At 36.3% G+C, this 26,605-nt stretch overlaps 2 protein-coding genes across 18 annotated transcripts in view; both read left to right on the forward strand.

Moving 5' to 3' along the window:
• PMS1 (PMS1 homolog 1, mismatch repair system component) overlaps positions 1 to 5,358 on the forward strand; it is an 85,090-nt gene extending 79,732 nt beyond the window's left edge. For 2 of the 5 annotated variants that reach the window (XM_059928333.1, XM_059928330.1), the window contains exons 12-13: positions 547 to 707; positions 5,034 to 5,357. In XM_059928333.1, coding sequence (XP_059784316.1) covers positions 547 to 707; positions 5,034 to 5,198 — 326 coding nt within the window. In that variant the 3' untranslated portion in view covers positions 5,199 to 5,357. Of the gene's footprint in view, positions 1 to 546; positions 708 to 5,033 lie in introns of those variants that run through there. The other 3 variants (XM_059928334.1, XM_059928329.1, XM_059928335.1) reach the window with 3 other exon arrangements.
• A 1,834-nt stretch (positions 5,359 to 7,192) lies between these two features.
• The window catches only part of C7H2orf88 (chromosome 7 C2orf88 homolog), a 312,337-nt gene continuing 292,924 nt past the window's right edge, over positions 7,193 to 26,605 (forward strand). For all 13 annotated transcript variants that reach the window (XR_009504248.1, XR_009504245.1, XR_009504244.1 and 10 more), the window contains exons 1-2: positions 7,193 to 7,298; positions 10,343 to 10,417. The gene's annotated coding sequence lies outside the window, so the exon portion shown is untranslated. The remainder of the gene's footprint in view (positions 7,299 to 10,342; positions 10,418 to 26,605) is intronic.

Here is a 26,605-nt window from a genome sequence, read left to right on the forward strand (position 1 = left end):
GTGTTTAGCAACACTTTGTACACCTTAAACTTGCACAGTGTTATATGTCAAATATATCTCAATAAAGCTGGAAGAAAATAAGTTACTATGTGAGTATTTTTATAATAACCTGTTAAGTTAAACATAATCATAGAAATAATTCAGGTTTTTAGATACTAAACCAGTAGGATAGAATTTGAACAGCAGCAGTTGTTAAAACATTTAAACCAGTTTTATTTTAATAAATAATAATGGGGCTCCATTTTCTCTCCAAAGTAAGAAATGTTCTAAATAAATGTAGGGAACAGAACAACAGTAACTGAGATTAAATTAAATGATGTAAAGCACATGTGGTTTCTTTGAGCACTTGCGACTTAATGTGAATGTGAAATCCTATACGAAATTATTATTCTTCAACTAAGGAACAAAACTTTTTCCTGACTCTATTAAATTCTAATGAAGGTTGACTAAATATTTTAACAGTGATTTTGTTTTTAATAGACATTTTCTGGAATATAGTTTAAACAAAACTAACTATATGTGGTTTTATTTATTTTTTTCTTTTAGGAGTTTCCATTGCTGAAAACTACTTGGAAATAGAAGGAATGGCTAATTGTCTTCCATACTATGGAGTGATGGATTTAAAAGAAATTATTAATGCTATATTAAACAAAAATGCGAAGGAAGTTTATGAATGTAGACCTCGCAAAGTGATAAGTTATTTAGAGGTATGCATTATTAGCTTATGTAGATTGGCTAGGTTTTAAGATACTTAACTTTTCCTTAATAAAATAGTAAATGGTTTCAAAATAGTAAAGTTTCTATAAGGCTTATTATCTGTTTGCAAGAGGAAATACTATTTAAAAAAAAGAAAACTCCATTAAAAGTTTCAGATCATGGACTGGTTGTGGTAAACTCTATCATGGATCCTTACTATAACATTATTTCTTGAATACATATTGAGGAAGAGCCTTATGCATGAGACACTTTGTGAAGTTTTTTGTTTTGTTTTGTTTAGAAGGGATTCAAAATTGCTCCACCTTGATACCAAACACTTGTCTAAAAAGAACTGTAATGTGATTTTAAGCCCTGATCTTTTCAAGAGCAAAAGAGGGGAGGGGGAATGAAAAATGTAGATTATTGAATAAATGGAAATTTTCATTTTCTAGCAGTATCTACCACACATGAGAAGTAAAAGTGGATTAAAATATAAATTCAAAAGTAATAGAGGATGGAGGCAGGTTATAAAGTTTTAAATGTCCAAGTGTTGGGCATTTGGTGGTAAAACAATAGTGATTGTCTCTATATTGAGGTTCTGTCCCTCAGGGTTGACTGGTGTTATTTTGAACTTTAATAAAGTTTATTTCCTTCCTTTTAAAAAATGAGTCATTTTTGTTTAGACTGTGATCATGGTGGGCCCTGAATTCTGAGGGTCAGATTTCCTCAACAGGAAAGTCCATTTTTTACCCTTCCTGAAGATTATATTCAGTAGCATTCTGTGAATACTTCAAGAGGTTTGTCCTATGGAACTTGCCAACCTATTGTGGAGGCAATTCAACACTGATAATTTCTAGGGACCTGAAACTTTTCTTGTGAAGGAGTTGGTATAAACTAAATAAAGGTTGAGGGAGTTGTGGATAGTGTTTTGTGTATTGAAGAACCACATGGGAAGAAGTAAGATTTCAGAAATAACAGGAAAAAATGGTTGGGATTAGTTACAAATACTTTTACTAATACTGTACCTCTCATTACGTTAAGGCAATAGTGGATGTGATTCTTAGGGAAGATAGTCTAAGGAAAAAAGAAAACTTCTGTCAGAACCATAGTTATGCTTCCATTGACGGTCAAGCTGAATAAGATGAATCGAAGATAAAGATAGAAGAGTAAAAGAAGAATCAAGGGAGGAGTGGATATACAAATCAAGGGAGGAGTGTATATACAAGTCAAGGGAGGAAAGAAACTTAAAAATTAATAAGTAGTATCACATTCTCTATAGGGTATAGTTGCTAGAAGACCAGCAGGTGTGGCTGCTAGATGGCAGTTATATCCTTGAAGAGAGCCATAAAGGAAAAGTAGTAGTGATGGTGAAAGAGTGGGAGCAGTGGTGAAAAGTGTAGGCAGCAAGTTACATGGTGGTGAAGGGAAAAAAAGAGAACATGTTTGTATTCATTGAAAAAGTCTTACAGTAAAAGATTGAAGAGCAGATGTTCCAGAAGAGGCAGGAAGGGAGATGAGTTAACAATATAAGCTTTAGAAAGGTGAAACCATTCTCTGAATCAAGAGAAGAAGAGGGGAGAGCTTTAAAGTGAAAGTAAAAGATATTTTGAGGTAAACTTGAGAGAAGTCATATATGATATATGTGGTAATGAAATAGGAGAGGTTATTTGCTGAGAGTGAAGAGGCTGGGGAGGCACCTGAGAATTTGAGTGTATTGGAAACGATGTGAAAATAAGAGCTGTAGGCTCATAAGAGCTAATATTGGTGTTGGATCTAGCCAGCAAGTTTTGTGATTCTCCAACAATGCTCGGTAGAATTTATCCAAGGGTAAGGATTAGCAAGAGGAATATGGTGTAAGAACAAAAGGGTGAGAAATGAAATTTGAACACATAATATATATAAGAAACTGTTTAATCCTAGAGGGATATAAAGATGAATTAGATTCTAGTAAGAACCTGCCCATAGATTCTAGTTGGAATCTAGAGGGAATGCAGGAAGCAAAGCTAGAGATAGTATCTTTAATGCCTCACTAACTATTCATACCTGAAGTACGGAAAGATGACAGAAGGGTGCTGGTGGGCCAGGAGAATTAGGAAGGATTGAGGAGATTAAAGGTCAAAGTGAAGAAGAAGAATAGATTTAGTTGGAATAAAGGAAGTAGGATGGTCTGTAAGATAGTGGGAGAGAGTATGTGGTTAGAGAGAATAATGTTAGGATTCAGGATCTTTGAAGTACAACAATTTTTGAAAAAAATAAATCTTAAAACAAGCCAACTTCACTAATGCTATTTTACCCCCAAACTGTCAGTCTTCCCTATCTCAGAAAACAGCACTACCATACCAAAAATGTGGACATTATCCTTGATTCTGCATCCCCCATAACCAGTCCATCAGCAAGTCTTGACTTTATTTCCAACTCATGTCAGGAGTCTTTTATAACTCCCTCCATCTCCACTACTATCTCCCTAGTCAAAAATTCACCAGGGATTGCATTGAATCCACAGATTGCCTTGAGTAGTATGTTCATTTTAACAATATTCTTTCTATCCAAGATCATGGTATATCTTTCTATGTGTTTGTGTCATCTTCAGTTTCTTAGATTAGTGTCGTAGTTTTCCAAGTACAGGTCTTTTACCTCCTTGGGTAGGTGTACTCCTAGGTATTTTACTCTTTTTGATGCAATGGTAAATGGGGTTATGTCCTTAATTTCTCTTTCTGATAGTTAGTGTATAGAAATGCAACAGATTTCTGTATATTAATTTTGTATTCTGCAAATTTGCTGAATTCATGATGAGCTCTAGTAGTTTTCTGGTGGCATCTTTAGAATTTTCTATGTATAGCATCATGTCATCTGCAAACAGTGACAGTTTTACTTCTTCCTTTCCAATTTGGATTCCTTTTATTTCTTTTTCTTATCTGATTGTTGTGGCTACAACTTCCAATACTGTGTTGAATAAAAGTGGTGAGAGTGGGCAACCTTGTCTTCTTCCTGATGGTAGAGGAAATGCTTTCAGCTTTTCACCATTGAGTATGATGTTGGCTGTGGGTTTGTCATAAATGGGCTTTATTATGTTGACATATGTTCCCTCTGTGCCTACTTTCTAGAGAGTTTTTATCATAAATGGATGTTGAATTTTGTCAAGAGTTTTTTCTGCATCTGTTGAGGTTATCATATGGTATATATTCAATGGAATACTACTCAGCCATAAAAAAAGAATGAAAATTTGCAACAACATGGGTGGGCTTGGAGGGTATTATGCTAAGTGAAATAAGTCAGACAGAGAAAGACAAATACTGTATGATATTACTTATATGTGGAATCTAAAAAATACAACAAACCAGTGAATGTAACAAAAAAGAAACAGTCTCACAGATATAAAGAACAATTTAGTGGTTACCAGTGGGGAGAGGTAATATAGAGGCAATATAGGAGCAGGGGATTAATGGTTAGCTTATAAAATAAGCTACAAGGATATATTGTACAACACAGGGAATATAACCAGGTTTTATAGTAACTATAAATGAAGCGTAACCTTTAAAAATTATGAATACTATATTGTACACCTGTAACTTACATAATATTGTATGTCAGTTACACTCAATAATATATATATAATTAATTTTAAAAAACAGCTCTCACCAGGACTGCAGTGATGGCCTGCAAGACTCCTGCTTCTCTTCTTCACCTGCCTCAAGCCATACTTCACGAAGTATCCAGACTGATTGTTTTAAAATGTGAAACGAATGTCAGGCTCTTGCTTAAAAACCCTCTGGTTACTTCCCTGTGCATTCAGATTAATACCCAAATTGCTTACCCTGTCCCAAAGGGTGATCTGGCCCCTGCCTAACTCCTTTTCTTGTTCATCTCTTCACTTTAGTAACTGCTGCACCCACACTGACCATTCAGTTCTTTCTGTTCCCTCTGTCTGAAATGCTTTTCTTTCCCCATCATCTTTGCATCATAGTTCCTTACTTAAATTGAAGCTTAATTTTCACCTGGAGGAAGCTTCTTCTAATCACACAATGACTCTCTATCATGTTGCCCAGTTTAATTTTGTGCACTATTAGTCGCTGAAATTTTCTTTGTATTTTTATCTTTCTGCTTCTCTGCACTAGAATACCAGTTTCAGAAGAGCAAGGATCTTGTTTGTCTTGTTCTCTGCTGTATTCCTAGAACCTACAGCAGTGACTAGCACATAATTGGTGTTTAATAAATATTTGTTGAGTGAGTAAATAATAAAAGAATATAATCAATTTTCTGTCTTCCTCCTTGGCAGTAAAAACCTGTTTTCTGCTTCAGGGTATATCACAGTAAAATGTATGGCTTTCTCTCCACAGGGAGAAGCAGTGCGTCTGTCTAGACAGTTACCCATGTACTTATCAAAAGAGGACATCCAGGATATTATCTACAGAATGAAGCACCAATTTGGAAATGAAATTAAAGGCTGTTTTCATGGTCGCCCATTTTTTCATCATTTAACCCATCTCCCAGAAGCTACATGATTAAATATGTTTAAGAAAATTTGTTACTATTGATATCGATATGGTCATAAAATAATATGAGTTGGGTTTTAAACTGTCTTTGTACTATCATGTGTCAAATGGTTGTTTTATAAGTAAGGATTCACTGGCCTGTTTGTATATTGAAAAAATTTTCCAAAGCTGTAAAAAACTTAAATAAACTAATATAGACTATTAATTCATTTTATTCTCAAGAACCAGCCTTCATAATAATTATTGGTTGTACACTCCAAATTGAAAAATACTTACTATTCTTGGGTGGTTGATTTGCTAGGTTCTATGGATCTAATTGTATCCTCCAAACTTGTACGTTGAAGCCCTAACCCCCAGTGTGATGGTATTTGGAGATGGGCCTTTTGGAGAGGTAATTTCGTTTAGATGAAGTCATGAGGTGGGGCCCTCATGGTGGGATTAGTGCCCTTATAAGAAGAAATACCAGAGAGTTTGCTCATTGTCTCTTCTCCTCCCACCCCCCATTCCCCCCACCACCACCACTCCGCCCCAGCTGCCATGTGAGGACAGAGAGAAAAAGTGGCCCTCTGTAATCCAGGAATAGAGCTCTCACCAGAAACCAACCATGTCAGCCCCTTGACCTTGGACTTCTAGCCTCTGAAACTATGAAAAAATGTCTGTTGTGCTTTTAAGCCACCAGTCTGTAGTATTCTGTTATGGCAGCCTGATCTAATACAATGGGTCAGTCCTGTGCAGGGAGAATCACACAGACTCAGCTGGCATATCTGGCAGAAGTTATCAATCTTGTGTAAAGTAGGATTGAGAGGGAGTGGGGAAAAAGTAAGAAAATGAAATTCGGAGAAGATAAAACATAGCTTCAATAATCCTGCAATTTACCTCTATTTGGGAGTAACAGTTGAGAAGTTGCTGTCTCTTATATGGAAATTATTGGGCTCTGGGATTAAAATTTGTCAGAACATAGGAAGATCCAGATTTTTAACAAAATTTAGATTGAGTGTTCATTGTGCATGTGTCCTTTCAAAAACCAGATCCCAACATGTTAAAAAAAAGTTATTATAAAAAAAATAAAAAAACCAGATCCCACAAGTGCACCAAAGTACTTAATTTACAGAGTTGAAACATGATTTTTAGTGAATATATTTGTTATATAAAATAATATACTGGATACAGTGTCCCCACATTCACACCACCTGTAGTTTTCAAAAATTTAAAAATTCTAAAGACACTTGTGTTAAGAGGTACAAATTGTGATAACTTATGCCTGTAGCCAGGACTTTTTTCCTAACATTGTCCTGTTTCCAACAACCCAAATACTAGAGGGGTTTTTTCCCCATTATTCCCTTTAATAATTTGGGGCCCCTCTCTGGAAGACCTTTCTGGGAGTAATCCTTTTTAATTTACTGGGTAAATTGAGGAAAGAGAAGTTCATAGACATACTGAGAAAGACAAACTTTGCATCATTCCTTTGTACCAGTCCTAAGCAAAATTTTGTAGTCATTTTCCAGCTGACGTAATCTATTATAAGAGGTCCTACAATGGCTACTTAGATGAATAAACTCATTTTGCGTTTTCTTTCCAGTCCTGGATTCTATCAGGTCAAGGTAGTAGTTATGACAGCAGGTATTTATCACCTATTTGCTAGATCCACTATGCACTTACCTTGTATGATCTCATTAATGTTCACATCAGATTTAGGATTGTAGGTACTATTGAGTCTCCAATCCCAGAGCTCGTGTTCCTTACCATGTTCATTGCTTGCCATGAGAAGCAGGCCCTATTCGTTAGAGTCTACGGAAGTATTCGGGAAAAGAAGAAAATTGTAAAGCAGCCCCTGATGCCACTCTAAGCAATGCTAGATCAACTTTGAGCTGCAATTTACTGAGTCTGGTGGGCAGGATTGGGGCCGGTTCTGCTGAGGCCCCGCCTCCTGGCTCCCGAAGAGGGCGCGGAAGTCCCGCCCCCACGCACCGCCCTCCCCATCCCCCATAGGCCCTGACGTCGGCAGCGGCAGCGGCAGCAGCAGCAGCAGCAGTAGGTGCTGCCGCCGCCGCCGACAAAATGGCAGGAGGGGGCGGCATTGTCTGAGAAGCCCTGGCTCCTAGGATGGAGGTAACGGCCGCTGCAGTTTGGGAAGCTGACGGTGGGGATTAAGGGCGATGCGAGGAGATCTGGAGGGAAAGGAAAGCCTCCCAAATTGCCCATTTTTCTCGCTAGGTTACGGCTTGGCCGGGAAGAGAGAGGATTCTTAAGGTGTGATCCTCCCAAAGTGCTCTTGAGATCCAAGGGCCTTGCTTAGCATGCCACCCTCGGCTATAGGACAGGGGTGACGCCGAACCCATGCGGTGGTGAGGCCTGAAGGCCCCTTTGGATGGACCTTTCGCCTTGTGTGGTCCCGCCATGTGTGGTCCCGCAGTGCCTACGAGGTTTCAAATATTTAACGTACTGAAAAGTGTTAGACCTGAATTCAGGTGGATAGATTTTTGTTGTTATTTTCATTGGCTGTTTGATTCTCGATGATCTTATCCACATTTTGTGGCTTCAGACTGCAGGAATTGCAGGCCGTTCCACTGCAGCCTATGCTTCTTAACTACGAATGTAAATATGATCTAGACCCAAGGTGACTCACTAACTTAAAAACCGACGTTGCCAAGCAAATTAAAAATACCAATAATGATATTAAGGTATTTAAGTGAACTAGACTTGTTCTTGAAATTAATTCTATATTAATTTTGGCAAACCAGTGTTCTTGGATTCATAGTTGCTAAAAAGAATCTTTGAGGTGATATAATCCAAACAATTTTACAGATGAGGAAATAGAACCCAGAATAGTTAACTGTGAGTTGCCTGAGTACCCACAGCTGATCTAATACTTTACCAGTTCCACTTCAAATGTTGATATTACCATAAACAAAACAAAGAAGGGTAAGTAGTGAAAGAAAAATCATACATTTTACTGCAAACCAAATAAAAAGTGACTCAAGATTGTCAATTACTTCTCTTCATAAACATGAATAATTAAGTGACCTATTAATTTATTCTAGATCTTTTGGTTGATCTCACCTAAGCTTGAAACATTTTTAATCTTCAAAACCTTCATTGTTTTTATTAATGCTAACAACACAGTACTGAGCGCTCTCCACTTCTGCCTTGAGGTTGTTTTCTCTGCTTGCTTTTTTTTTTTTAAATGTCTAGTCAGGAATTTTGCTCATTTTTATTTTTATTTTTTAATTTATATTTTATTTATTTATTTTTGGCTGTGTTGGGTCTTCATTGCTTCACATGGACTTTCTCTAGTTTCAGCTACTCTCTTGTGGTGCGCAGGCTTCTCATTGTGGTGGCTTCTCTTGTTGTGGAGCACGGGCCCTAGGTGCACAGGCTTCAGCAGTTGTGGCACGTGGGCTCAGTAGTTGTGGCTCGCAGGCTCTAGAGCACAGGCTCAGTAGTTGTGGCACATGGGCTTTGTTGCTCTGCGGCATGTGGGATCTTCCCGGACCAGGGCTCGAACCTGTGTCCCCTTCATTGGCAGGCAGATTCTTAACCACTGCACCACCAGGGAAGCCCTACTTGCTTATTTTTTTAATCACACTTTTTAATTCCTCCTTAAGCCACTGCAAATTAATGTAAAACTTTTTAGTTCTTAAAATCCTGTTTCAGTGGTTTTCAACTTTGAGCCACACTAGGAGAACCACTGCCCTATCCTATATCAAAGTTCCCCTAACAATCTCAGGTCCATTTCTTTTAGCCCATATTTTTTCATCTCTGCAATGAAGATGCTGAACTTGACCCTGAAGTGCACAGTTATTTCTAACATTCTGTAATTTTGTTTTTTCCTATTGTGTCATGAATATTCATTAGCAGGACCTGGAATGACCTAGTTTCAGTTAATTATCACTGTATTACTATTGACCATATTTAACTACTTCTGAAGAGGCCCATTTTTCCCCATAAAATCTTTTAAACTAATCAGTGGGGGGTGGGGAGTAGACTTCTTCCACCTTACTCAAATTGGACTCAGAATCACTATAACTCCCTCATCTCTATTTTAGTCATTTCTTTGTTTATTCAGTGACATTTATTGAGTGCCAAACTCAGCGCTGAACACAATACAGAGAAAAGACATTCCTTGCCCTCCAGTTGAGAAAAATTATTGCAATGTAATATAAGTGTTATGAGAATATGTATCAATAGTATGTAGTACAGAAGTGTAGAGGGGCACACACTGCCTTGGAGAAACCTATGGAAGAAACTAGCAAGCTGAATCTTAAGGTTAAGGATTATCCAGGAGGAGAAAGAAAAGAAAGGTATTTCAGGCAGGAGGAATAGCATGTGCCAGTGCCTTGGTGAGTGCAAGGAATTCTACATTGCTGGATCTTGAGAAGTAAATGGAGATTGGAGTAGAATGATAGGCAGTACCTTGATCATAAAGGGTCTCATAGGCCTCTAAGTGGTAGATTTTATCCCAAGGACTGTGGGAAGCCAATAAAGTTTTTCAGCAGGGAAGTACACATTAAGGTTTAGAGAATACTTTAGCCAAGTTAAAAGCAGATAAGGAAAGCAGGCTATTTGAGGATTCAGACAATGTGAGTGATCCAAACAAAAAGAGATAATTGACTCTGTGGTAACAAATAGAGAAAGTCTATTTGATAGTTATTGAGGCCCTCATAGCCTTGTGGTGGTCTTCAGTTTAGATTCTCTAGGATAATGCCATAATAGAATTAAAGAAGAAAATGAGGTCTCTCTCCATTTGGCTAATTTGTGGTGATAATAGATTATTGGAAGAATGGAGAGTCATTTGCCTTTCTTGTCTACATAAGAAGTCAGTATAATTTTGGCTAATCCTTTTGTGTTCCTTACTCAAGTTCAGTATCTTTTTAAAAAATTGTTAAATCCGGTGCTTAAATTTTAATCTAGGCTTGTGTAAGTGCCATTTGGAAACCAACCTAAAGTTTCTAGTTATACCTTAAATGAAGTAGTTTTATCTATAAAGGACTTAAACATTCATATGTAATTTTCTAGATAACATGACAGATACTTAACAAGATACTTAACAAGATAAAGTAATGGCTGGAAAATTTAAAATTATCTTTAATGTTGAACTTATTTGATTTTTAAGAACTTTCTCATAGGCATTTTAATTATGTTTTGTAATTTAGATCATAGAAATGAATGATGAATTAAGAAGAACAGGCAAGAAACTGAATGGATTGAACGTATTTTTGGAAGAAATGGTATGTTTTCAAAAGTTAGTTTTATTTCTTTAAAAAGAACATTTTTGTTTCTAAATTTGCTTTCATTTTATCTATGACAAAACTATGATGCTATCCTGCCTAAAAATATATTTTAAGTATTTCGCTAATAATAATAGTGAAAAATTTTTCCATGTGTCTTTACGTGTAAATAACTAAATGTATATAATGTACTTACCATCTATTTCAAAGTCCTTTGCACTTTTTTTGGTCTTTTCTTCTTAGCTTCCCTAGTCATATAAAAACTCATAAATCAAAAATTTTCCCCCATACATAGTGATGATCCTTGTTGTCCCAGATAAAAGCAAGATTAAAACACAAACCTTCACACATGCGGTTTCTAACTTGTCAAAGATTTTGTAGGAGCAATCAAGTTTTAGCTATTTTTTCCATTTAAAACCCAAGTGAAATATACAATCCTTCTCTGCCCCCAAAGGTGAAGAAGAGTACTTCATATTTCCTAGGTTTCTTCAGATGACAAGTTTGAGGCTACTCTGTGTATACTAGTACAGTCAGCCCTCAGTATCCACAGGTTCCACATCTGCAGACTCAACCAAGCATGGATCAAAAATATGCGAGAAAAAAAATTCCAGAAAGTTCCAAAAAGCAAAACTTGAATTTGCCATACACCAGCAACTATTTACATAGCATTTACATTGTACTTACAACTATTACAAAGTATTTACATGGTATTAGATATTATAAGTAATCTAGAGTTGATCTAAAATATACGGGAGGATCTGTATAGTTTATATGCAAATACTATGCCATTTTATATAAGGGACTTGAGCATCTTCTTGGATTTTGGGATCTGCGGGGAGTCCTGGAAATAATCCCCCATGGATACCGAGGGATGACTGTATATGAGTATGGCCTAAGTCAGCACTTCTCAAATTTTAACATGCATATGAATCTCCTAGGCATCTTATTAAAATACATGTCTGATTGAGTAGCTCTGGGGTAGGGTCTAATAGTCTGCATTTCTGACAAGTTCCCAGGTGCTGCTGGTTCAGGAACCATACTTGGGTTAACAAGAGTGCACATAATTTTTGGCCAAATGCTAGATTCTTGAAATAGAATACAGATATGTTTTTAATCCAAACATGCTGAAAGTCAAATAATCAGAACTGAGTGTGTTAATGGCTCTCCATTCTTGTTACGAAGACAGATTTAGGATGTCTTTTGGGACATCATTCTTTATAAAGAAGTTGGATTTATATACAGTTGTCCCTTGGTATCCGTGGGGTGGGGTCGGGGGGGCGGGGGGATACCAAAATCCATGGATGCTCAAGTCCCATAGTGGGCCCTCTGTTTCCATAGATGTGGAACCTGCTAATACTAAGGTCTGGCTGTATGTTTATTGAAAAAAAGTCCCAAAAAAGTGGGCCTGCACAATTCAAACCTATGTTGTTCAAGGGTCAACTATATTCTCAAAATATTGGTTTCCAAGTGACCACCATCAACTGTTCCCTTCTTATACACACAAGCCATCCCCTCATTAAGAGGTGGAGTCCACTCCTCCATTCCCTTGAATCTGGGCTAGTTTTTGATTACTTTGATCATTAATTAGATTATAACAGAAGTGAGGCTATATGCTTTCCAAGGCGAAGTCATAGACGCCTTGCAACTTTCCTCCTGGCTCTCTTGAAACTTTCTCTGGGAAGGTCAGTCACCTCATAAGAAGTCAGCCTACCCTGAGTCTGCCATTATGTAAAAAAGTACAAGCTAGCCAGGTGAAGAGGCCGTGTGGAGAAAGAAATGCCTGACTAATGGGTTTCTAGTTGTTCAGCCATCCTAGCTCAGGTGCCAGATGTTGAGAGGAGACTCCTTTAGACAACTCTAGCCTCAGCTGCCGTCTGATTATTTGAGGTACCCCAAGTGAGAACTGCCCAGCTGAGCTCATCAACCCCCAGAACCATGAAAGATAAATTGTTAAACCACAAAGTTTTGAGGTTTGTTATGCGGAGGTAGATAAACAGAACATTTACATTACGCCAACTTGAGTGTTATTACCGAAATGTCATGTTGATCTTGCAAAATATGATCAGTATAGAGGTTGCAAATTCATCTGAAATTTTCACATAGATAATATTGCAGTCTAGGTTTTTTATTATAAACTTACTCATGTAATGTCTAGCATCTTATTTTCATTAAAATGTTCTAGTATTAAATAACTTATATTTGAGTCATGTTTTATCATCATGCCTTTGAGATTAGGGATAATATTGATTTAGAGGATTGTTTATTTATAGATCTGATTTTCAGCTCTTTCACATAATCACTAGAATTTTCCGTTCTCACCAGTCGATACTGTCACCTATCCATGGGATCAAACTATGAGTGAGAAATAGATTAATGTTCTTTACTGAATATTAACTTTTCTTGTATCTTATATTCATGCCATGATTTGTCTAGATATTGTTCCCCACAATAGCTTCTTAAGGGGGCTTTATTTCTTTCATAAAAAATGATTTTAGTGACATGTAAAAACTTATTCATTCACTCAGTTTTTACCAGACATCTATCAGAAACACCCTGGGAAATTCAATACACAGGGATTCAAAATTAAATAAAACATAATCTCCTCCTCAGGAACATGTAGTCAGTTAAAAGAGAATAGTCCACACATAACTCTGTTAGAATCAATGCTGAATGAAAGGAATAAAAATGCAGGGATGGTTCAGAATAAAGAAAAATCACAACAGCAAGGGTGATCAGCTTCATGAAGAAAATTGCGCTTGAGCTGGGATGTGGGAGTGGGGAAGTTTTCTTGTTTGCATGGTTTTTTTTTTCACATTTCCTATGTTAACGTGAAATATTTTTACATTCTTTCATCACAGGTTATATTATATTAAGTGTACTTTAAATTTTTTTTAATTTAATTTATTTAAACTAAAGAAAAAGTTCACACATATCTTCAACCCCCAGCCCCTTGCCTCTTGCAACCACCATTGGTTTTCTGTATCCATGGGCTTGGTTTTTTGTTTTAAGATTACGCATATAAGAAACATCATACGTTATTTGTCTTTCTCTGTCTGATTTATTTCACTTAACATAATGTTCTCCATGTCCATCCATGGTTGTCTCAAATAGCAAGATTTCATTCTTCTTTATGGCTGAATAATACTCCATTGTATTTATATATACCACATCTTCTTTATCCATTCATCCATTGACGGACACTTAGACTGTTTCCGTATCTTGGCTATTGTAAATAATGCTGCAATGAACATAGGAGTACAAGTATCTTTTCGAATTAGTGTTTTCATTTCCTTCATGTAAATACCCAGAAGTAGAATTGCTAGATCACATGGTAATTCTAGTTTTAATTTTTTGAGAAACCTTCTTATGGTTTGCCAAAGCAGTTGCATCAGTTAACATTCTCACCAACAGTGCACAAGGATTCCCTTTTCTCCACATTCTTGCCAATACTTACTATTCCCTTTTGTCTTTTTGGTAATAGCCATTTTAACAGGTGTGAGGTGACATCTCATTGTGGTTTTGATTTGCATTTACCTGATGATTAATGACATAGATCATCTTTTCATGTACCTGTTGGCCATCTCTATGTCTTCTCTGGAAAAACGTCCATTCAGATCTTCTGCCCATTTTTTATTTTTAATTTTTCTTGAATTGGGGTATAGTTGTTTCACAATGTTGTGCTAGTTTCTGCTGTACAGCGAAGTGAATCAGCTATATGTATACATATATCCCCTCTTTTTTGGATTTCCTTCCCATTTAGGTCACCACAAAGCATTGAGTAGAATTCCCTGTGCTATACAGCAGGTTCTCATTAGTCATCTGTTTTATACATAACAGTGTATATATGTCAATCCCAATCTGCCAGTTCATCCCACCCTCCCTTTCCCTGCCTTGGTGTCTATACGTCTGTTCTCTACGTCTGTGTCTCTATTTCTACTTTGCAATAGGTTCATCTGTACCATTTTTCTAGATTTCTACAGATTTTTTAATCAGATTTTTTTTTTTTTTTTGCTATTGAGTTGTGTTTTTTGTATATTTTGGGTATTAGCCTCTTATCAGATATATGATTTGCAATTATTTTCTCACACTGAATAGGGCGCCTTTTAATTCTGTTGATAGTTTTCTTTGCTGTTCAGAAGCTTTGATATGGTCCCACTTGTTTAGTTTGATGTGGTCCACTTGTTTATATTTGCTATTGTTACTTTTTACATTTGGTATCAGATTCAAAAAGTATTGCCAAGACCTATGTCAAGGAGCTTATTGCCTGTGTTTTCTTCTAGGAGTTTTATGGTTTCAGGTCTTATGTCCAAGTCTTTAATCCATTTTGAGTTAATTTTTGTATATGGTGTAAGTTAGTGATTCAGTATCATTCTTTTGCATGTGACTGTCCAATTTTTCCAACACCATTTTTTCAAGAGATGGTTTTTTCCCCATTGTTATATTTTTGGCTCCTTCATCATAAGTTAATTGGCCATATATGTGTAGGTTTATTTCTGGGCTATTCTGTTTCATTGATCTATGTGTCTGTTTTTATGCCAATACCATACTGTTTTAATTACTGATCTTTGTAATATAGTTTGAAATCAGGGAGCATGATGCCTCCAGCTTTGTTCTTCTTTCTCAAGATTGCTTTAGCTATTCAGGATCTTTTGTAGTTCCATATAAATTTTAGAATTGTTTGTTCTATTTCCGTGAAAAATACCATTGGAATTTTGGTATGGATTGCATTGAATTTTTAATATTGCTTTGTGTAGTATGGACATTTTAACAATATTAATTCTTCCAACCAATGAGCATGGAATATGTTTCCATTTATTTGTGTCTTCTTCAATTTCTTTCATTAATGTCCTGTAGTTTTTAATATATTGGTTTTTCACCTCCTTGGTTAAATTTATTCCTAGGTATTTTATTCTTTTTGATGCAATTATAAATGGGATTATTTTCTTAATTTCTCTTTCTGATAGTCCATTATTAGTATAAAGAAACGAAACAAATTTTTGCATACTGCAACTTTGCTGAATTCATTTATTAGCTCTAACAGTTTCTTAATGGTGTCTTTAGGGTTTTCTACGTGTAGTATCATGTCATCTGCAAACAGTGACAGTGTTACTTCTTCCTTTCCAATTTGAATTCCTTTTATTTTTCTTCTCTGACTACTGTGCCTAGGACTTCCAATACTATGTTGAATGAAAGTGGCAAGAGTGGGCATCCTCGTCTTGTTCCTGATCCTAGAGAAAAGCCTTCAGCTTATAACCATCAGCTTGTTAGCTGGGGTTTGTCATGTATGGCCTTTGTTATGTTGAGGTATGTTCCCTCTACCTCAGAGGGAACATACCTGAGAGGTTTTTTTAAATCATAAATGGATGTTGAATATTGTCGAAAGCTTTTTCTGCATCTGTTGAGATGATCATATGATTTTTATCCTTTATTTTGTTAATATGGTGTATCACATTGACTGACTTATGGATGTTGAACTATCCTTGCGTCCCTGCAATAAATTCCACTTGATCATAGTATATGATCTTTTTAACGTATTGTTGAATTTGTTTTGCTAATATTTTGTTGAGGATTTTTACCCATCAGGGTTATTGGCCTGTAATTTTCTATTTTTGTAGGGTCTCTATCTGGTTTTGGTATCAGGGTAATGTTGGCCTTGTAGAATGAATTTAGAAGCATTCCTTCCTCTTCAGTTTTTTGGAATAATTTGAGGGATAGGTATTAACTTTTCTTTAACTGTTTAGCAGAATTTACCTGTGAAGCTGTCTAGTCCTGGACTTTTATTTGTTGGAGTTTTTGATTACTGATTCAGTTTCATTACTGGTAATTAGTCTGTTCAGATTTTCTATTTTTTTCTGATTCAGTCTTGGAAGATTATATGATTTGGGGAATTTATCCATTTCTTCTAGGTTGTCCAGTTAGTTGGCATATAATTGTTCATAGTCATATTTGGGCACTCTTTTTTTTCTTGGTAAGTCTAGCAAAAGTTTTATCAATTTTGGGTTTTTTTCCCCAAGAATTAGCTCTTAATTTCATCGATCTTTTCTACTGTCTTTTTAGTCTCTATTTCATTGATTTCTGCTCTTATCTTTGTTATTTTCTTCCTTCTACTAACTTTGGGCTTCATTTGTTCTCCTTTTTCTAGTTCTTTAAGGTGTAACTTTAGGTTGTTTACTTGAGGCTTTTCCTATTCCTTGAGATAGGCATTTATCACTATGAACTTCCCTCTTAGAACTGCTTCTGTTGCATCCCATAAAATTTGGTATGTTACATTTCCATTTCCATTTGTATCAAAGTATTTTTTGATTTCTCTTTTGATTTTTTTCCTTGATCCCTTAGTTATTCAGTATAATGTTGTTTAATGTATTTAATATTTAATGTTGTTAATGTGTTTAATGTGAATTTTCCAGTTTTCTTTGTGCCATTAATTTTTAGTTTCATACCATATGGTTAGAAAACATGCTCGGTATAATTAGTCCTCTTAAATTTGTTAAGACATGTTTTGTGACCTAACATATGAGCTGTTTTGTGCACTTGAGAAAAATGTGTATTCTGTTGCTTTTAGATGGAATGCTTTGTAAATATCTGTTAATAACTTGTCTAACATGTTGTTTAAGGCCAATGTTTTCTTTTTAATTTTCTGTCTGGATGATCTATCCATTGGTGTAAGTGGGGTATTAAAGTCCCCTACTATTATTGTATCACTATCAATTTCCCCCTTTAGGTCTTTTAATATATGCTTTATATATTTAGGTGCCACTACGTTGGATGCATAACTATTTGCATATGTTATATCCTCTTGTTGGATCACTCCCTTTATCATTATGTAATGCTCTTCTTAATCTCTTATTACAGTATTTGTTTTAAAGTCTATTTTAACTGATTTAAGAATAGCTACTCCAGCTTTCTTTTGGTTTCCACTTGCATGGAATATCTTTTTCCATCCCTTCCTTTTTAGTCTGCAAGTGTCCTTACATCTGAAGTGTGTCTCTGTAGGCAGCATATGAGTGGGTCTTGTTTTTTTATCCACTCATCCAATCTGTGTCTTTAATTAGAGAATTTAGTCCATTTATATTCAGAGTAATTATTGATAGATCTGTGCTTATTGCCATTTTGTTTATTGTTTTCTAACTGTTTTTGTAGTTCCTCTCTGTTCCCTTCTTCTCTTACTTTTCCTTTGTGGTTTAATGACTTTCTTTAGTGGTATGCTTATATTCCTTTCTTTTTTGTGTGTGTGTTTACTATAGGTTTTTGCTTTTTGGTTCCCATAAGGCTTACATATAACAACTTATATCTATAACAGTCTATTTTAAGTTGATAACAACTGAAATTTGATCTGATTCTGAAGCTCAAAGTTGTTACTGTTCCCCCACCTCTACGTTTTATGTTTTTAAAGTCACATTTTATATCTTTTTATCTTGTGTATCCCTTAACTAATTATTGTAATCATAGTTTTACTACTTTTGTCTTTTAAACTTCATAGTAGCTTTATAAGTACTTAATTTACTACCTTTACTGAATATTTACCTTTCAGTGAGATTTATTCTTTAATATGTGTTTTTGTTACTAATTAGCACCCTTTCTTTTCAACTTAAAAAGTCCCTTTAACATTTCTTGTAAAGCCAGTTTAGTGGTGATGAACTCCTTTAGCTTTGGTTCTCTGGAAAACTCTGTATCTCTCCTTAAATTCTGAATGATAACTTTGTCAGGTATAGTATTCTTGGTTGGAATTTTTTTCTTTCAGCACTTTGAATATATTATGCCACTCCCTCTGACCAGCAATGTTTGTGCTGAAAAATCTGCTAATAGTCTTATGAGGGTTCCCTTGTATGTAGCAAGTCATTTTTCTCTCACTTCTTTTAATGTTTCTCCATGTCTTTGATTTTTGATATTTCAATTATGTGTCTTTGTGTGGTCTCTTTGGGTTCACTTAACTGGCCAGTTCAAGATGGTGATGATATAGGAAGATACTGAACTCACCTCCTCCCGTGGACACACTGAGTCTACAGCTACATATGGAATGATTTCCTCTTTAAAAAACCCTAAAGACTGACTGAGTGACAACTCTGCACCAGGCAGACAAGAAGAACACCACATCAAAATGGGTTGGAGAGGCTGGGACACAATCTTGCTGTCAATCTCACCCCCTGTGTGATGACCCACAACTGGAGGGAACTCAAAACCCACAGCTTCTCTCTGAGGAGCAAAGGGTTCAACCCCAAATGGAGTTCCCCAGTTTTTAAGACATGTGCTTGAGAGATGACCCCCCCATAACATCTAATTTTGAAAACCAACAGGGCTCACATCCCGAGACCCACATGATGGTAGTGATCTGAGAAACAGCTCTTAAAAGGCTCATGAACACAGATTCACCACCCCAGGGCCCAGCTCAGAGGAAGCTAGCTGATTGTGCCTAGACTTAAAGTGAAGGAGGCTCACCTGCTTATATTAAAACCTTGGCCTAAGGGGCAGGCATCTAATTTAACATACACTTCTATGAGCCTGCTGGAACACTCTTCCCGGCTGGAGACTTGCGGGCACCATCTTCATGTTCTCCCTTTGCCATGCTTCACAGAGCCAGTATCTCCCAGAAAAAAAGCCTTTACACATGTCTGGTGCCCTGATTTTTGCAGCTGCCATGCAGGGCATGCCTCCTGATCACCTGGCTCTGGAGGCCAGGGGAGCTTGCATTTCTAGACACATGGGACTGTAATTAATGGTGTCACTCAAAAAGGAGCTCATACCCCTGTCTGGTGTCCTGATTTTTATGACTCCTACCAGGAGACATCTCTACATTGCCTGGCTCTGGTGGCCAGTGGGGCTTATACTCACAGGTCCCACAAGACTGTAACCAATGGAGGGAGAGTTCTTAAACAGCTACCATCTCAGGGCACTTCAAGAGGCTACAGACCCAGAGCTAGGTCTTTCTGTGAAGGAGATCTATTAGCTAATCATCATAACTATGGCTGGGTGGGGTAGGTGGGAGGGGATCGGGGCAGGCTTCTAATTAAACACACATCTAGGGGCTGACTGTAATCCTTCTCAGAGACCTCGAAGGGTGGATGCTATCTTCACACTCACCCTCTGCCAAGCTCCGGAGCACAGCGTTGCCTGGAGGGGAGCTTTACAAATGTCTGGTGCCCAGTTTTTGTGGCTGATGGCTTGGGAGACACCCCTTGATCGCTGGCTCTGGTGGCCAGAAAGCCTGGCGTTTTAGGGTCCCACAAGACTGCGGCAATCAGAGGAATGGTTCTTGGCAGGCTACCACCACCAGGACACTGCACAGACAGCAGACTGAGGCATACACCCCCAGTCTTTCTGTAAAGGAGGGCACTTTGCTTTTCCTGGAGCTTCATACTGAGGGGCAGACCTCAGGTTTGGCACACATTTATTGGCCTACAGAGCTGCTCTCAAGGAACATAGGCTGTGGATGCTGTCTTGACACTCCCCTGCTGCCTTGTTCCCACTCACCAGTGTCTCCCAGAAAGTAGTTTATGCATTTGTCTGGATCTCCAATTTTTGTGATTGCTGCCCAGGGACCACCTCCAGATCATCTGGCTCTGGTGTCTGGTAGGGCTTAGACTTGTGGCCCCTCAGGACAATATATATTTGCATACTTTTAAAAGTTGCTGCCTGACTGTCTGGCTTCCAGTCAGCCTGAATCTAGGTGCTGAGATCCTCCCCTAGGGACACTGACAGGTCTTGGCATATCCTCAACGACTAGGAGCTATTAAAAACATAATAGGCTGCTTGGACAAACACAAAGGGTTGAGAGTCAACCAAGAGTTGGGACAGGGCTGAACAAAAGTATTCATTTACATGAAGCTACTCCTTCAAGACTGGGAGAGGTGGTTGTTTCATCTACTGTACAGAAACCAACACAGAGAGTCACGCAAAATGAAGAAGCAGAGGAATATGTTCCAAATGAAAGAACAAGGTGAGTCTCAGAAAAAAACCTTAATGAAACAGAGATAAGTAATTTGCCTGTTAAAGAATTCAAAGTAGTGGTCATAAAGATGCTCACTGAACTGGGGAAAAGAAGGACAGAGTGGATGAACACAGTGAGAACCTCAACAAAGAGATGGAAAATGTAAGGAAGTACCAAATAGAAGTCACAGAGCTGAAGAATACAATAACTGAGCTGAAAAATACAGGAGAGGGGTTCAATAGAAGCCTAGGTGAAGCAAAGAAAGGATCAGTCAACTTGAAGACAAGACAGTGGAACTTACCTAATCACAGCAGTGAAAAGAAAAAAGAATGAAAAAATGTGAAGATAGTTTAAGGGACTTATGGGACAACATGAAATGGACTATCATTCTCATAGAGCTCCCAGAAGAAGAGAGAGAGAAAGGGACAAAAATCTTATTTGAAGGAATAATGGCTGAAAACTTCCCTAACTTGGGGAAGAAATAGACATCCAGATCTAGGAAGCCCAGAGAGTTCCAAATGAAATGCATGTTCTTTAATTAGAAATCAAAGAAGATATTTTAGACATAGGGTAGAAAAGGATAGAGATAGTAGAGATGAAACATGTTAGAATTATGACTTAGAAAGATTAACTGTGGCAGCCAGGTATGACATTCTTTGTATGAGAGAGAAAGTCAAGTTCAGTTAGAGGCCTGTTGCTGTAGTCAGAACACAAATAATGCATGAATTAAGGCAATGACCTTGGAAATTAAAAGGAGGAAAAAAGATAAATGGAAATAGACTCAACTGAACTTAATGCCTAATTATGTACATAGATAAACAGACAGATAGATGGATAGATGATCAGTGCATCTTAGGCATTACAGCCGACTCAATTTGAGTCTGTGCATAAATTATAGTACCACTAGGGAAGGCTACATTATGTAGAAGGAGCACTGGTGGAAGAGTGATGGTGCAATAAAAGTAACTCTCTCAGAAAATGAACCTGTTTGCCATATAAATGTATCCTTTATACATTAGGAAATAGAGCAAAAATGACTTTAGATGCTTTTAAAAATAAAAATTAGTATGACCACTCGTGTCTTATTAAAACAGAATAAACACTTCTAACATCGGATACTTATACTGAGAATCTTTGAAAGATAAATGAACTTTGCACCAGCTTAAGGGTAGATAAAAATAATTTTTTCCACATTGTAATACATTTATGAACAAATATTCAGTGTAATCTCTCTGAACATCATAGTGCCCCTTAGAATGAATATTCATAGCTTTTTTTTTACTATTTTGCCTATATCATCTACAGGTAGAATTGACATCCACATCTTTTGGGCATCCCCAAATAAAATCTTCTTTTTTGAATTAGAACCAAGAACCAAAGCTCAGTCCTTCAACGATACTTGAGGCTCCTGCATCAATTTTAGATCCATTTCTTTTCATATCACTTCATATGTTTTCCTTCTTCTACTAACCATACCAATTAAATTTTATTTGTATAATCCTGCTTCTACTTTTAGTTTTCCTCCTAAATTGTTTCTTATGCCTAAATTAGTCTCCTTTTCCTAATGTGAAAGATTTTGGCATCTCTCCTTAAATTGCCTCTCTTTCATAATATTTTATTTCAAATGTCAGAAAGGTTTATGCTTTCCCTATAATGTGATTTATATTTTTTAAATTTAAAAACCACATTTAAAAACTTTCTTAATCAAAAGAACCAATTGAAATTTAGAAAATTTAGACTCAAATGTAAAATACTGAATACTAAACATTAAAATTTATATTAAAAATCTCAGTACTAGGAATTCCCTAGTGATCCAGTGGTTAGGACTCCACACTTTCACCAGTGAGGGCCCGGGTTCAATTCCTGGTTGGGAACTGAGATCCCACAAGCCACGCGGCATGGCCAAGAAATTAAAAAAATAAAATAAAATAAATTTAAAAAAAAATCTCAGTACTGAATTTCAGTCAACTAAGAGAACAACACTTATGAGGGGAAAAAAATAGTCTCTGCAAGAGGAAAGAAAAGGTGGACTTGAACACCATTTATTTCCAAAAAGGATTTTCAGTGGGTTACAGTTGAAGAACAAATGGAATGAGATCAAAACCATTAACGTAGAAAAAAATATTCAAATTAAATAGTAAAGGAAAGAGAAAGTGGAAGAATACAGGAAAGACAAAATGAAACTAATCTGAGTGGAGCGCTATAGGCAGAGTCAAAAGGAAGAAAGGAAGAAGCCCTAGAGTTGGGGGAAACTCTGTTGTTTGATCACCACAAAAGTTCTTCCCTCGTTTTCTCCTCCTCACTCATACTTTATGGGACAATGCACTAATAATTATTCCCACTGTCTGGACATCCTTCAGCTGGCCAAAATCTCCTTTTTTTTTTTTCCCCCGAAACAGTGACATAACTCCTGTACCCTACCACTTGTGTATATTCAATGCTTGGTATACTTAGTATTAAAGTCAGTAAGTATTGTGACTTTCTTGGGGTTAGTTTTACCTGTTTATCTATATCACCTAGAGTTGTGCCTAACCTAGAAGGCAATCTACAGTCTTCTGTAAATTTGAATGATGGCATTTTATTTAGCTCTCTTTCCCTTCAATTTCAAATCTGCTGATATTGACAAACCAATACTAGTCTTACTCCCCATGCAAAGGAGAGTCATGGGAAATAAAATTCAAAGTTCATTTGGAAACAGATTTTGAGGGGCCCTGAATATAAGGCTAAAGATGTTCAACTTTGGTAAGAGCAGCTGAAAGCTTTTGAGCAGGAAAATAAAATAATCAGAGCTGTACTTTAGGAATATTAGTTTAAAATTGTGTTGAAAATGAATTGAAATGAGTAAGAATAGAGATGGGGAGGTCAGTTGAAAAAAAAGTCAAACTGCTAAATTTCCATTTATGTTATGTCTAAATGTCTTAGTCATCTCATGTTCGTTATGTTCATTCAACATAGAAGAAGAAGAAGTTTCTTTAGGAGAACTTGAAGAAGAATGACATTCTTGAGGTGTAAAAATATATTATTTCTAAACTTAAACTCAATCAAAGTAAAATTTTAAAGCATATATTTTTATTTTCCATTTTCTAGTTCTAATATTTGCCAGTAAAATATGTTAGTGACTTTGGAGGATGACAAAACCATACTTAACAAGAATGTTGAGTTTATGGTGCACATGGACAAAAAGATGCTTTGAATTTATTTAATTTTATCTTGATTTTCATAACAGCAAATATTCTGATGTTTAGCCTGGGGGAAAATGCATATTTTGTTATCCTTCTTTGTAGATATTGTATGTTCCTTATACTTAACTGCTGTCCCTGTACTTTCTCCTGCATTCCACATGGGCCTTAATATTTCCAGATAACCTCTTGTTTTTTCTCTCTTTCCCAACCACCAAATATACTTCCTTTTCCCTTAATTTGGTTGATCCTGGCTAAGTGTTAAAGGAAAAGGAATTAGATTGAAAAAGTATATCAATGTGAATGATATAAAGATGCATGAAGGGGGAAAAACTATAATGTGAGTGACTTGGATATTTGGATTTTAAAAGGAATTAGTTGCCCTGAATTAATCTCTAATTGATTGAATTTCAGGCAGTTTAGGGATATACATTTTTTGGGGAAACTACCTACTCTTTTTTTTTTTATTATTAATTTATTTATTTATGGCTGTGTTGGGTCTTCATCTCTGTACGAGGGCTTTTTCTAGTTGTGGCAAGCGGGGGCCACTCTTCATCGCGGTGCGCGGGCCTCTCACTATCGCGGCCTCTCTTGTTGTGGAGCACAGGCTCCAGATGCGCAGGCTCAGTAATTGTGGCTCACGGGCCCAGTTGCTCCGCGGCATGTGGGATCTTCCCAGACCAGGGCTCGAACCCGTGTCCCCTGCATTGGCAGGCAGATTCTCAACCACTGTGCCACCAGGGAAGCCCCTACCTACTCTTATATACATTTTAAGACTACCCCTAATACTACATTTTTCTTTTCCTTAAAGGAAGAAGAAACAGAAACTATAAGTGAAGATGGTAGTTCAAAAGAAGTACATGATATGTCAGTGAAATATATAAATTGCTTTTAAATTTATAACTTTTATTCAAATATAAGGCACATATGTTCTATATTTATGAATCAATAATACAGTATAATGTAAGGCTGTGGGCCTTGGAGTTGGACAGCTTCAGGATTGAATTCCAGCTCTGTTCATTACTAGCTATGTTACTATAGACTGTTTAACTTCTATGTGCTTCCTCTGTGTTGTATAGAGGTAATATTTACTTTGCAGAGATTTGTAAAGATTAAGTGAGAGGAAATGTAAAGCATCTAGTACAATGCCTACCACATAGTAGATACTCAGCAATTATTAGTGCCCATCCCTTATATCTTTTCATCTATTTCTGAAGGAAATTTTACATTAAAAAAAAAAATACAGCATTTTAAAAATGCTCGGTCTGTGCACCTAAGTATAACAAATGTATATCATTTTTGGTAAGTTACTCATCATAACAGTATCTATTCAGATGCCATCTTAATGATTAGATACTGACAATAATACTATGAATTTATAGTTAACTTTTTATTAAGCTAATGAAAGAGAGCCCCTGCATAGTTAAAAATAATTTATATTTTCTTTGAAGTTTGTTTTAGAATATGGATATTTTTGGTCTGATTATTTATAGTTCTTCAAAGAAAATAATGAGAACACTTTGAAGGTCCAACCCAAGCAACTCTGGAAATTTATTACATTTCTTTCTCCTTTTCTTCTCAAATTCTTCTCTCACTCACAACTCCATTTTAGAAACAGGTTACATCAACTGTCAATGACACAAAGTATCTTTCTAAGGTAGATCCCAAACTCTTGTTATTGTAAGACCTACTTGGGGTGGGTAAGTTTTATATATTTCCTGGGGCATATAAGTAATTAATGAAAGCTCCTATTCCAGCTTCTCCTTGTTTTGAATAAACAGATCATCTTTATTTCAACAAAAGCTTTAAGTGGCTGACAGTGTTGAAGAATTTGAAAGTTATATGTTTCCCAGAGATTTTACCATATCCTCTTTAGAACTCAGAATGGAATGAAATAGAAAAGTTAGAATAGGGACTAAAGCTCTTCGATGGTTCAGGGTAATAATAAAATAGCTAATATTCATTTAAAACTTACTATTTGCTAGATTCTATTCTAAACCATATATATGTGTGTATTTATCTACCTACCTATCTATCTATCTATATATAAATATATATACACACACACACATATAAATTAACTCAGAGAACTAGGTGTTGCCTGAATTGTAAGTACAGCTTATAGGTGACTTGAAATTAAAATGAGGACTGCTTTAAAAAAAGGCATCTCCACAAACATGTGCATCTATATACATGTAATCACTATTACACATTCCACGCAATCTCCCAAGTCAGGGTTATGAGAGCCATTTTAACACCTCCCTGATGATCTCGTCAGTTCTACTTCCTAAAATCTCCTGAGTCTCTTTTGTCTTCTCAGCCTCCAAGGCCACCGCCCTAGTTCAAACTCTAATCACTTTTGGCCTCAACCATTTTTAAAAACTTCTAGTCTCTTTTCCTCTAGTCCTAGCCACTTCTTGTCCATATTTCATGTTGCTACCAAAGAATCTTTCTCAAATAGAAATCTAATCAAATCACTCGCTTGATTATAATCAGTTACAAGTCAAATTTCTTAGCATGATATATCAAATACTTCATCGTCTGGCCTCTGTATCTCTTTTCAGCCTCATTTCCAATCATTTTTTCTCTAATACCCTGAACTTTGAAGTGCTAAATTACTTGAAGCTTTCCAGAATAAACCTGTTTTTCCTGCTTCTCTGTATATTCCTCTCTTTGGAATACGTCTTCAATTTCCTGCTACCTAATTCCTGCTCTACCACACGTCAATCCAAGGCCACCCATCAAACTTTTACTTATTCTTATCCTTCAAGACTCAGAATTGATGTTAATTCTTGAGAATTAATTTTTGGTCTCCCTGAGCAAATTGAACACTCACTCCTTGATGTGTTTTAATAGCAACTGTATATACTTTTACCATCCATGCTATCTCATTTATTTTTCACATTATATACTTTTTTATATATAGATCCTCTCTCTGAATACTATCTTTCCTTCATTTTCCCATGACCATACTTTTTTCTACTATATAAAACTATATAAATAGATTTCTATATAATATTATATATTACACATATAATATTGTAATGTATAATATATTAAGTCTATGTGTCTATGGTCCTTGTT

Source organism: Balaenoptera ricei, chromosome 7 (genome assembly GCF_028023285.1).
Source record: "Balaenoptera ricei isolate mBalRic1 chromosome 7, mBalRic1.hap2, whole genome shotgun sequence".
Taxonomy (NCBI): Eukaryota; Metazoa; Chordata; class Mammalia; order Artiodactyla; family Balaenopteridae; genus Balaenoptera; species Balaenoptera ricei.